Genomic DNA, 13,530 nt, shown 5'->3' on the forward strand with positions numbered 1-13,530 from the left:
TTGGTTCTAGTATCTAATCTGATGTTTCTTTCTTTGTTTTCTTTTTCTTTTTTCCATCTTGTCTGTCTTTCCATGCTCTCACAGGGGTAGATTTTTGCAGCCACCCACAAGTTGTCCTCCGTAGAAATTTGAGACCCAGATTTTGTCCTGGGATGGTCCTCTGGAGCTCTTGAAATGAAGCACTAGCTGTGGACATCCTCTGCTCACAAGTTTATAGAGCTTTGCCCCCAAATCCCAGTTGTTTATAACCTGGACATCTGCAATGGGGTTGATTACTGCTGCCGAAGCATCAGCGGCAGTAGCAATTCGATGTTCCTGTGTTAGTTGCTCCGTTTTTGAGCAACTATTTAACAAGTTCCTTACAGTAAGTTCTCAGTGATGGGTACCCAGAACAACTTCTCTTTTATGACAGGATGCTGACTAATAACTGAAGAAAATACTTCCCCTACTGCTAGCTCACCCACCTCTTACCAAGGCAATCTAAGGAACTAGCTGTTTCTTGTTCACTGGGTTCAGTTTTTGTAGTACTCTCAATGTAGGGGTAGTGTGTCTACCTGTGAGATGTGAAAACCCCACAGATTGCTGCTGATCTTAGAAGCAGAGAGCAAATTATCTCCATGCTGTTGCTTGAATTTGGCCAAGAAGTGGGGTATAATTACTGAACACCTTCCAAGATCTAATAGTGAACCACTGAGAATATTTTACTTGGCCATCACAGTAAAGTTTAGAGGCAATGCTGTCAAGAACTGTGAAAGGTATGAGGGTTTTGTTTCTGTTTAGGGAGTTCTTGTTTGCTTTCTATTTTTTGCAGAGACCACCTGAAGAGAGTTACCCTATCTGTTTCATGGATACTGTGGAAGACTCCAAACTCTGGGAACAGAATTAAAGAACTTGATATATCAGCATAGGAAGCAGTAAGAACTCTGATTTCAGGCCACACTACTCTTGTCTTTCACAGATCACAGGATAATCAAAAACGGTGCAAACAGAAAGTTTGGACGTAAAGTGGGCACATCATAGCCAGGGATGCCCAACTTTGGGAAACCCTAGTCTTATAGAATGGTCTACCAGAACACCCACTGAACATTTGCTCTCGAATAGAGAGAATCATAACCAAGTGAACTTCTGTTCTGCCTGTGAACATAAATTTTCTCACTTGTCTTCTAACTATGCTCACTGTAGAAACTTCTTCAGAAGGATTATCTGATCACAGCATCTATGAAATACACAGACACGACAACAGATGTGGCTAGCAAGGTAGAATGCCAGTAGCAATTCTGTTTTCTGCTCCTCAGCATCCACAGGCTACAACACTAAGCCATCTATCTGTTTTCAGACTTTCCTTCCTTGGGAATCTCATCCCAATGCTACTTTGTAATGTCACAAGGCCCAATTTTCAGAGAAGGTTTTACTGAAATGTTAGGTCCATTTTTAAGGTAACTAGAATGGAGAAGAAACTTTTAAACAGTTACATTACCCCTTGAAATAATTTTGATTTGTAAGATACAACCATGAAGATGAAATAATTAAACAATGGATTGGAAAATTTGTTCATATTTAAGTAATTAGAATTACAAGCTCAGGAATATATCCACTTGCCATGTTGCTAATTAAATATTTCTAATATTAGAATAAACTTCTTTAAAATGGTTGTAAGATTTAATCATTTACTTAAATAGTTTGATCCCCAAATAATATTGTAGAAGGAAGCAGCTGCGCTGCGTCCCGCCACCCAGCTGCCGGCTAGCTTTACACCCGAAATAATTACACGGAAACTGTATTCTTTTAAACACTGCCTGGCCCATAGTTTCAGCCTCTTATTGGCTAATTCTCACATCTTCCTTTAACCCATATTTAGTAATCTGTGTAGCACCACGAGGTGTGGCTTACCAGGAGAGATCTTAACCTGCGTCCATCTCAGAGAGGAGAAGCATGGAGACTCACTTATGGCAACTGCCTGAAGCGTCTGCCCAACTCTACTTCCTTGTTCCCACAATTCTGTTCTGTCTACTCCACCTACCTAATTTTCTGTCTCTTAAAGGGCCAAGGCAGTTTTCTTTATTAATTAACCAATGAAAGTAACATAGACAGATAACTCTCCTCCATCATAATATTATTAATTTGAATTATTTTGAAGCTAATATGTCTAGAAACTCTTTGTTGCTTGTGTACTCATAATTTGAGTTACTGTCTCTAAACCAGGCAATATATACCAGAAGATTCAATTATAATAACATGCTGATAATTCATTCCTGCTTTCATCTACATAGATGAAATGGTGGATAACATTGCCTAATGGCAAGTAAGTTTCAAATAAAAAAACAATCATTATGAGTTATGCCGACTACTTTACAAATAGAAACTCTAGTGTGACTAGGTATCCTTCTTTTTCTTAACTATACAGAATTGTGCTTGCAGAAAAACGAATCAAGAGTAGAGAGTGACAAAAAATAAAGTATTGGATCTTATCCTGTGATTACCTACGGTTGTAAGAAAATTAGTTTATTAAGAGGTATGATCCTAAATAAGATTCACAACCTAAAAAGTCTTGGTGGCCAGATGAGGGCCTTTTGTTTGTGCTTTGTGTCATAGTGTAAGAAGCAGTTTCCACATTTGGGGATTGATTGATTTTTGTTAGGGATTCCTATTGCTGTGATCAAACACCACGACCAAAAGCAACTTGGATAGGAAAGTGTCTATATAATTTTACAGTTCGACATCACAGTCCATTACTATTTGAAGTCAGAGCAGAACTCAACAGGACAGGATCCTGGAGGCAGGAGCTGATACAGATGTCATGGAGGTGAGCGGCTTACTGGCTTGTTCTTCATGGCTTGCTCAGCCTGCTTTATTATAGAGCCGAGACTACCATGACAGGGAGTGACACAGTCAGCCATGAGCTTGGCCCTCCCACATCGAGCATCAATCAGGAACATACACACAGCTTTGCCCACAGACCAATTTGGGGAGCCATTTTCTCAATTGAACTTTCCACTTCCCGGATGACTTTAGCATGTATTAAGTTGACGTAAATGTAGCTAAGCACAGGGACCCAGGAAGGTGCAGAAGAGCCCTCTGGGTCATTTGGTCATGGTAAAAATAATAATATGAAAAGATGGAAGGTATATAGTGGCTGTTAATCTGTAAGTGCTGCAGCCTATGTGTCCCGAACCCTTTGGCAATCCTCCATCTCCAAAACCATTTACATTACCATCCATAACAGCTGAAAATGACAGTTATGAAATGGCAACAAGAATAATTTTTATGGTTTGGGGCCTTCACCACAATAGGAAGGACTATATGAAAGGGTCTCATTATTAGGAAGGTTGAGAATCAGTGTGCTAGAACTATAAGCCCAAGCAAAGCCTTTCTTCTGTTAGCTGAATAGGCCATGGAGTTTAATCAAAGACTGCAAAGTAACTAATAGACCGCACTCATGGGTTTGGTTCTTGGTACTGGGTTACTAAGTACTCTTTCCACATTTTCTCACCTTTTAGTAGGCCAACCTAGACTTCTTTCCCTGGTGGCTACAGTCTTTCACATGAAAACAGAACTTTCCAGAGGCCCAAGTCAAACTTAGTCTCTTAATGCATTTACTCTATTTCTTAATCATGGCAAGAAATAGGACCCATCCAAACATAAGTCACAGGAGCAGAATTTACTTCTTGAGCGCAGAAAGAAAGAGTCATAAGGCAAAGATGTGTGCAGTTCCCCTTTGCTTGCTGAATCCAATATAATTTTATTTTCCCTAGGTAATTTTCCCGGTAATGATTTAAGACAGTAGTTCTAAACCTTCCTAATGCTATGACCCTTTAATACAGTTTCACATGGTATGGTGACTGCCAACTGTAAAATTATTTTCATTGCTACTTTATAAGTGTAATTTTGCTACTGTTACAATTGTAATGTAAATATCTGTGCTTTCCATTGGTCCTAGGTGACTCTGCGAAAGGGTCATTCACCAATCTATGGGTGGTCGTGACCCACAGGTTGAGAAACACTGATTTCTGAGACTAGAGGGCAGTTGACATTTCCCAAGGTAAAAAGTTTATCTGCTTTTTGTCTTGTGCATTAATAAAAACACTAACCAAAAACCACTTGGGTAGAACAAGGTTCATTATATCTTACAGGTTAGAGTTCATTATGAGAGGAACCAGAACAGGAGGTCAAACAGGAACCGGAAGCAGAAATGGAAGCAGCAACCACAGAAGAATGGTGCTTACTGGCTTTTCCCTCTAGTTTTGCAGTCTGCTTTTTGTATAGAGGACAGGCTCAGCTGCCTAGGCATAGTACTGCCCACAGTGAACTGGGCCTTCCTATATCAATTAACAGTTAAGAAAATGATAGACGTACAATAACAATGGATAAAAAAAAAAGAGGGCTGAATTTGAAGGAGAGCAAGGAGGGATATAAAGAAAGGTTTGGAGAAAGGAAAGAGAATGGGGTAATGTTGAAATTAAATGAGAGACAATATTAAAAATGAACAAACAAAAAGGGAAATGTTACACATGTCACCCTAGTGGAGAAAATCCCCCATTTGACATTCCCTCTTGCCAGGTTATTGAGGGCTGGGGAAAGTATGCAGCAGGTGATAACTAGTGTTCAGATATCAACCCATTAGAGGAATGGGTTCTGATGGAGAAGAATTCCATCCAGTCAGGACCTGTAGGACCACTGACTGGAAACTGTTGCTTCTTTCTATAATTTCACATGTGCAAAAGCAATTATATTATCTCCCCATTACCTGCACTGTAATATGTAATTTCATATAAAGTGCATATGAATCTCTTGATTGCATCTCAATCTTTTTTTTTTTTTTTTTTTTTTTTTGGTTTTTCGAGACAGGGTTTCCCTGTAGTTTCTAGAGGCTGTCCTGGAACTAGCTCTTGTAGACCAGGCTGGCCTCGAACTCAGAGATCCGCCTGCCTCTGCCTCCCGAGTGCTGGGATTAAAGGCGTGCGCCACCACCGCCCGGCTGATTGCATCTCAATCTTATGGGCACATATATCAATGGGTGGTCAGGAAGATGACAGCTCAATAATCTGTATAATTTTGATATGTAGAAAATATACTAGACATGCTTTATAACTAGATCTATTGTCCCATAAGGACTGTAAGACATTGTCCTTTTTATTCAAACTACACAGTTCATTTTTATCTCAGAGCATTTCAAACTAGACTGAATATTTATGTAAACACACTATAATTTAAAGTACTTTACAGTTTTGCATAAGGCCATAGTTTCAGATGTCTAACCAAGGTTATTAACACAAAGCAACCTAAAACACTGGGCCAATTTTTCACTTGCCAAGTGTGACTGAAAAGACCTGACTCTGTGCAGATCTCTCTGCAGCTTGTCTCAGCTGGGCACTGTGCCCCAACCTCCAGTAACAGTCTCACACCTGGAACGTTGAAACCTTGCATTGCCATAGTAAATGGCCCAGTTCCTTACTGTTTACTCAAGGAATGTGCGATGACCAATGAGATGCTACTCTTGTAACTCTTTTTCTTATTGCCTCAAGTCTCCTTAAAAAATGTGTTTAAGATAGATGAACTGAGAAATAAGAGAGAATTGGAAGGAGGAATTAAAACAAAGAAGAACCAGAAAAAGTTAAAACTTAGAAGAAAATTAGAGAACAGAAAAATAGGCAGAAGGATAAAGAACATGACTCAAACAGCATGTGTGTGAATTTTGTGAATTTTTTCCATAATCCCTCAGACAGAAAACTTCCAAGCTCAGTTTTGCTTCACTGTGTACTTCTTCCTTGAACCCTGGAGGTAGCCTTGAAGAGCTGGACTCTCAGGCTACTGTTACAATGTGACTCTAGTTTATATCATTTTGACAAAAAGTAATCAGTCCTGGGCTATTTCCCCTTGTACTCTAAGTTCAGGGATTTATCTGAGAAATCCTCACCTGACTAACCTAAGAGAAAGGAAGACTTCTACCAGGTGGCTGTTATTAATTGGTGTGTGAATAGCTGCACAGAAGGACAAAATTGTCTATATAGTTTCTGGACAGTAAAAACAAAAAATTCTTGTTATGACTCTAAAACTTGAAGATTATTACAATGTTATTATCTGATTTATAAGTCAGCATGGGACCCCCTCTAACTGTTCAGCTTCGCAAGAGAATCTAGCTCAGTATCTTTGTGTGTGTGTGTGTGTGTGTGTGTGTGTGTGTGTGTGTGTAGAATCAAAGTGTTCCAAATCACATAGTTCTCAACATTTACATGGGTTCTGGGGGGTTGGATCAAATCCTCTGTATGGCAAGAGATTTTATCATCTAAGCCCTTACTAAATATTTTTTACAAGTAATATTGGGGTCAAAGTAATTTTAGCCTATGAAAACCATATATTGGGAGTGAAAACTGGAAAAACTACATGCTCATGTTTGTAAAAAGTCTACTCAGAACAGAACTTATTTACTTTTGTTATCTCAAGCTTCCCTTTCCCAAGTGAAATTTGGCCAAACTCAGCCAATTCAGTAATCTCTAACTTTCCTTGGTAAAGTCCTCTTTCACTCTCTTTTTCTAAGGAGGACATCTAACTTTGAGAAGATGTCTATGGAATTTGCTCTCAGTATTTGTGTTTACCTCTGCAAGCCTTGAATGTGTCAAGAAAGCAAATGTTATACAAATGCTATGGGGCTGGGATGTGACTTCAAGTCATCATGTTGCTCTTCTGCCCTCTGCCAAGAATACATCTAATGCATCTTATCTTAAAACTACATTTCCATGACAATTAACTAAAAACATTACTCTTTCAGGAATAATTAAAGCTTTCAGTAGGATTATAGGTGTGATTATCCATAGAGCCCTGTGCCCACCCCTGTTCACATTAAGGGACAATCCTTTGTTGCTTGTCTGTCCTTTCTGATATGAGTTTTCTGTAGGTTTCACTGTGTCATAGTCACATCTCTCCCCTTACGAAGACACGTGTATCATCTTCCTCTTAAGGAACATAAACGTGCCTCTTCTAACCTCCTTCTGCTAGAGCAGCAGTTTTCAGCCTTCCTAAATCTGTGACCCTTTAGCACAATTCCTCATGTTGTGGTGACCCCCAACCATAAAATTATTTTCATTGCTACTTCATAACTGTAATTTTGTTCCCATTATGAATTTTAATATAAATATCTGATAGTCAGGATATCTGCTTTGGGACCCCTGTGAAAGGGTCATTACGACCTCCGCAAGGGGTCATGATCCACAGGTTGAGAATTCCTGCTGCAGGGTTATGTGTAATTGTTTATGTTACGACAGTTCCCTTCCTCCTAGTGTCAAAACAAAAGAAACAGGATATAGAATGAATTCATCTGTTTCCTTGATCATTCAAAGACTGAAGCCAAGGGATTCACTTATCAAGAGAGTGACCCAGTCACTTAAAGTGTAGACCCTAGGGAGTTAGGGAGCCCTGGTACCCACTCTTCTGAGACAGTTATCACAGAACTCATTCACTGTATGAATGTAACTCATGACTTCGTCACTGAGGCATAAAGTACATTTTCTTCAGTTTGCTATTGTGACAGTCTTTGAACTAAGAGAAGAGTATGGTAACATCTGGAAGCATTGAAGTCAGACCTTGTGAAACATCTCTTGAGAAGGTCTATAAATAGCTCTCACAGGTGTTGAACCTCCCACATCTGTTGCGTAGGCAGGACTAACTGTTGGTCCTTCTATCATTTAGACTGCCACAAGACTATGTGAAAGCAAATTTGAGCTCTCTGTACAGAGGAGAAAAGACTGATCATTACAACAGCAAGTGTATATTTCATCTTTATTTCAAAAAGCATATTAGTTGCTCTAAAATTTTTGTCAGTTTTAAAAATACAGAGATAACCAATGGCAGTAGCTGAAATTACAGTTAACCCATTATTTGAAGAATACAGATTCTTCAAAATTTAACACAATATGAAATTTATAATTGAATTAAAAATTTAGTAAAAGTATGCATTTTTCTGCTCTATAATAAAAAACATAAAATGAATAAATTCTTATATTCCCCTAAGTCAAGAAGGTATACTAAGATTGCTAAGATAGTATAGATATTTTAAACATATTATAGTTCAAAAGACCATAAAAATTCATAAACAGTACTAGTGAGTATTCTTCAATGAAACTCTGTTGAGATTTCACTGCTTCCCTAGGTGAACTATACTTGCCTTCACCCATATTAATCTATATTTTAAAAAGAAAATGAAATATAAAGTTTTGATTTGCAAAGAATGTAAAACTATTTACTGTGTTATCGATACTGTATGAAATTCTGCAGCAACGTTGGTAACTGGAGCTGGGAGATAAGATGCAACCTTTGTCTTCCTATGTAGTTGCGGATACAGAGTCGACAGAGTTGACAAAGAGAACTTGGAGTAGCTACAAGAAGACATTGACATATTTATTAAAAAATGAATTTTTATATGTGATAAGCTATATTAAATAAAAGCATAAAACAGTAAATTAATTTGGCTAATGACAAACGTTTTTCATTATTTATATTGCCAATATTTGTGAGATCTAGAGATACGTCTCATGACTGAATGTACCATACATGTTCTTTAAAATCATTACAATCTTCAAATTGATGGAGAGGTGGCTCAGCAGTTAAGAGCACTTGCTACTCCTACAGAGGACTTGAGTTCATTTCCCAGCACCCACAGTATGCAATGGCTGACAAAAATTCTCAACTCCCACTCCAGGGGATCTGGTACCCTCTTCTGGCTTTTGCAGGCACCAGGCATGCAGTGCACGTACATGCAAGCTGGCAAAACACTCAAACATACAAAATACAAATACATAATAACATACACAATTATCTTGTAGATTATTAAAATTCTTGCTTCACAGAATTTTCAGAACAAATACTTATCTTTAAAGGAGATCTAACTCAAGAACTAAGATATATATCACAAAGGCAAATTTTTAAATTAAAATTACATTCTGAACTAACCTTTATAAAAGTTGCTTGATAAAAGTCTTAAAGGAAAAAAAATCCTCTTTCCTTAGTATGGATCTACAACACACTAGAGAACATGCACCATGCCTTATAAAATGGGCCATGAATGGGTTGGAGATAGAGCTCAGTTGCAGACTGCTTGCCTAGAACACATGGCGTTCCAGTTTGCTGCACAGCAGCACATGAACTAGGCTTGGTGGCACATGTCTATAATCCTAGCACTTGAGAGGCACAGTCAGGGAATTAATTTTCAAGATAATCCTTAGCTATCTAGTGAGTTCAAGGCTAGCATAAGGTACAGGAAACCTGCCAAAAACAACAACAAATCCCCCCAAAGTTACAGGGGAGCCAGAGGGGATGTGGGGGATTTAGCTGCTTGCAAATGTGACTCATTGGTAGAGAACTGGCCTAGTATGTGCTGGTGTGTTTTGTGCTAGATCTAAGGCTCAAGTACCCAGTTCGCAGGTTTGTTGTTATTGTTTGAACATGAACAGAGATCTGCCTGTATCTGCCTCCCGAGTGCTGGGAGTAAAGGTGAATGCCACCATGCCATGTGCTCAAATATTTTTAAAAATAGTGCATGTAAAAAGAGATTGCATCAGAAAATGGCATATTATTTATTGTTGAAACAAGTTCAATATATTTTTCCTAAGGGAAAATAAAAGTTTAGATTCAATGAAAATCTTAAAATCGTCATATTTTCCTTACATAGAGCCCAAGGTGAATTCTTTGGTTCTCACAACAAACACTTAAGTTTTTATGTCATTGCTACTTCATATGGTAACAAGGCACTTTCGCTTTCATTTCTTTGGGGGCAAGTATATGTATGCATTTATAAACACTCCCACATGTTCTTCCTACCTTCATGTTGAAGAAGTAGTCTCTCTACAGCACTGTTAGATGTAGCCATATCAACCGGCCGCAGAAGTTCTGTGTTCTTGGCATTGATGTCTGCTCCAAATTCTAGCAGTAAGTTCACAATTTCTGTACTGGGCTGCTGAGCAGCAGCATGGAGTGGCGTGTCCCAATACTTGCCTTTGTGGACATCAGCACCTGTATGGAAGTAGACAGGAACGATTTCTAAAAAGCACTTATTACATGAGTAGTTACCTTTGCAGGTAAAAGAGTGGCAGACAACTGGGGGAAGGGTACATAAAGAGTATTTATTGGTGATGAACTGTTATATAAAATCTTAACCTTACTACCTCTGGATATGGAGGTATACACATTAGTTACATTATTTTCAAATACTTTTCTGGGTATTTTTTTCCTGACATCTAGAAATGTGTCAGGAGACAGAGTCTTTTAATTTTGAAAAGGTTCTGATTTATTATAACTGTATGTGTGTGTGCATGCGTGCACACTTGAGCTGTGTGTCTGGATGTCATCCATAGGGTGCATGTTTTGGACATAGGACAGCTTCAAGGAGTCAGTTCTCTCCTTCCATCTTCTCATGGTCTCCAGGGATTGAATTCAGATCATCAGGCTTGCAAGGCAAGTATCCTTGAGCACTGAGCCATCTCACCAGCCTAAAGGCTTTGTTCGGTTCGCATACATGCTTTTATCAAGTTATTTGGAATAATATTGATTTCATTATTTTCATTTAAGGCAAGAAAACTTGTTGGCTTCTTTGAGAACTCATGAATATCAATATGTGAATCATTTAGGTGAAATGTATATAAATTAGCCTGCCGATTTTCACTTGCGTAATTTCAGTCAGTAAACACATAAAGACTAAAAGCCTCTGTAGTGGAAAAACACTTCAGTGATATCTGCACAAAACCCCAAACTTTTGAACATGTTCTCATTGAAAAACATAAGCCTATATACAAACTTTCTACTGCTTGGTTATTCATCTTAGCCCTGGCACACAAGGGTCATTCAGTGACTGCAGGTGATATAAGTAGGTAATATCTAATGCTATAAAAGTTTAGTAATACTATTGTCCAGTATATAAATGGTTAGAAACCAAGAAATAGCTAGTAACAAAAGTCATAGTGCTTTCTATAAGTTTCTTCATAGCTCTCTTGTGCTTTCAGGAGATATAATTGCTTTCATTATTTTTAAACAAATATAAAGTATCTAGTCAAGAAATGTCTGTTGGCCCAATTTCCATAAAAAAAATCACAAACTTCACTGGGATATAAACTTTATGAAAGGAAAGGAGCCTGAAAATAGCAACCAGTCAACAATTGCTAACAATAATTTCCAATGTTCTTTAACATATACTAAAGTGTTTGGTGAAAAAAATCTCCAAAACTGAAGATGGGTGATAAAGCAAATATTGTATTGGTTACACCAAATTTATGATCAATTTTCTAGGAAATAATTTATCAATTCATGTTTTTATATGGTAGGCAATAAGGTTATCCAAGTACTCAGAGTTCCTAAGATTTTGTGGGATTTCTTTACATACTTAGCAACATCAAAGTCAGTCTGGAGAATCTTATTTTTATGACTAATTACAAGGAAAGGCTCAATTACGTAACAAATGGTGTATTGATGACTCAGATGCAGCACAGAGAGAGTGTATACTCATCTATGAGCCTTGAAGTATTCTCATCAAATGTGTTTCTTTAATTATTATATATGCAGAAGTGGTGATGTTTATAATAAGAACATTTTCACAATGAGATAAGACTTTTAAAAGAAGCCTAGTTAGATGAACAAATAATTATCTGCAAGCATGGAGAGAATGGGAAAGTACCAGCATAAAGAAGCTTCCAGACGCAGTGGAACTGCTGTGACATACACGCTACATAAAGAGGAGTTCCCAGGTGAGGAATGTCTTGGTCAACATCAATGCCCCAGGCTATCAGAATGTCAAGACATTCATGGTGCCCTGCCAACACAAGAAAAGATAGCTTTACTTTTGGTTAATGTTCTCTCTTGAACTTGTACCTCGGCTCGTGTTTTCCACAGACGTATAATTCATTGAAAGACACACAGGAGCATGCATATCTGGGGATCGTTTCCTTTTTCAACTTAACCCCATAACTAACCTTTACTCGCAGCCTCGTGTGTTGGGGACGGAAAACAGGACTCCAGTTGGGCTTTGGCACCATATTCCAAAAGAAGTTCTGCACAGCTTGCACTGCCTTGTGAGCATGCGTTGAACAAGGGAGTCACACCGTCTATCGTGATTGCATTTGCCTAAACAGAACACGAAATCGGAGAATGAGATGATTCACAAATCATCCAGGACTAAGGAACCTGTTGATACATTGCTCAAGGCTACATGACTTGCTAATTGGGAAGTGTGCACTGTAAATATGACAATGTGTATTTACTTCATACATATCAATGAGACAAGCTTTACACCTTCAGGAGATAAGTAGAAACATGAGGTGCGAGAATAGTCACAGGAATGGACAACCTGCTATTGTTCATTGAAAAGTCAATATTCAAATATAGAACTCATGCAAAATCAATAAGTCAAAAAAGGAAGAAGCAAGTAATAGCGAAGGAAATGACAAGGCTACTTTACTTAGTGGATATTTCAATGTGGTATATTGATTCTGAGATTTGTATGTATGTGTGTATGTATGTATATACTTATGTATGTATGTATTTTGAGAGGATCTCTAGTTTCCTCCAACTTACTTTATAACTCCTCATTACCCTGCCTCCAAAGATCCAGAAATACAACTAAGCACCAAAGCTATTATTTCTGAGAATTTATTTTTTGGAAGTTGTTCAGAAAATAAGCAAAGATAAAAGATATGGATGGTTATCTGTTGTTATTTTGATTCACAAAAACAGAAAATCTAAAGATCATCAATGCATTACTCTACACGATGACTGGGATTTCTCGCAGGTTTCTTGAGAAGGCTGAGGCAGTCCTAGGGCATTGTTTGTATTGTTAAGTCTTCAATACTTACTGATAAGAAAGAAGGAAAGGAGAATAAAATGAGAACTTTTGTTCTCTTGGTCAGTAGATGTGAAGTTCTTAACTTCATGTTAGTACTTACATTAGCTCCAGCTTCCAGAAGAGTCCTTGCACATGCCACATGATCTCCCAGGCAGGCCTCGTGGAGGGGGGTGACATGGTCTATGGTTACTGCATTTACATTATAACCCTACAGTGAGACAAGAAGGTATACAATGTCATTCCGCCATCCTTGTAAATGACACGGAGATTGTTTAAAGACGAAAGATCTAACCAGTGTAGCAGATGAGTCGGCTGTTGAAACTCTTTAGCCCCCTCTTCCAGTTATGCACACTATGCATGTTAAGTTGCTATAACGACATCTGGCCATGTTCTGGAGCGCTTTAACTTCAGTTAGTCATCATTCTGTCTTCGCGTCAACATTTTAAAGCTTTTTTGTGATATTTTTCTGCGTCAACTGCCTACTTAATACCCTGTAACTCATTTTTACTTATGGTTCTGTCCTGGAGCTTTTAAGAGGAAAAGTCTAACTGACTGAAGTAGACCACTTTGATTCAGGATGAGTTTATGGTTATATTCCTGTTCTTTCTTGTCAGCCTGCTCTGCTTCTTCCTTGTGGAAATATAACCAACTGTGTGGCCATCTGTCGCCTCGCTCTTGCCTGAGCCCCAGTCAACCAGCCTCCCCTGCGT

At 38.3% G+C, this 13,530-nt stretch overlaps 1 protein-coding gene across 6 annotated transcripts in view; it reads right to left on the bottom strand.

Moving 5' to 3' along the window:
- Positions 1-7,759: 7,759 nt before the first annotated feature.
- The window catches only part of Asb5 (ankyrin repeat and SOCS box containing 5), a 59,496-nt gene continuing 53,725 nt past the window's right edge, over positions 7,760-13,530 (bottom strand). For all 6 annotated transcript variants that reach the window (XM_042054819.1, XM_042054818.1, XM_038324610.1 and 3 more), the window contains 5 exons: positions 12,921-13,028; positions 11,952-12,102; positions 11,657-11,791; positions 9,811-10,002; positions 7,760-8,369 (listed from right to left, as the gene is read on the bottom strand). In XM_042054819.1, coding sequence (XP_041910753.1) covers positions 8,242-8,369; positions 9,811-10,002; positions 11,657-11,791; positions 11,952-12,102; positions 12,921-13,028 — 714 coding nt within the window. In that variant the 3' untranslated portion in view covers positions 7,760-8,241. The remainder of the gene's footprint in view (positions 8,370-9,810; positions 10,003-11,656; positions 11,792-11,951; positions 12,103-12,920; positions 13,029-13,530) is intronic.

The sequence above is a fragment of the Arvicola amphibius genome, chromosome 4 (assembly GCF_903992535.2).
Source record: "Arvicola amphibius chromosome 4, mArvAmp1.2, whole genome shotgun sequence".
NCBI classification, from domain to species: domain Eukaryota; kingdom Metazoa; phylum Chordata; class Mammalia; order Rodentia; family Cricetidae; genus Arvicola; species Arvicola amphibius.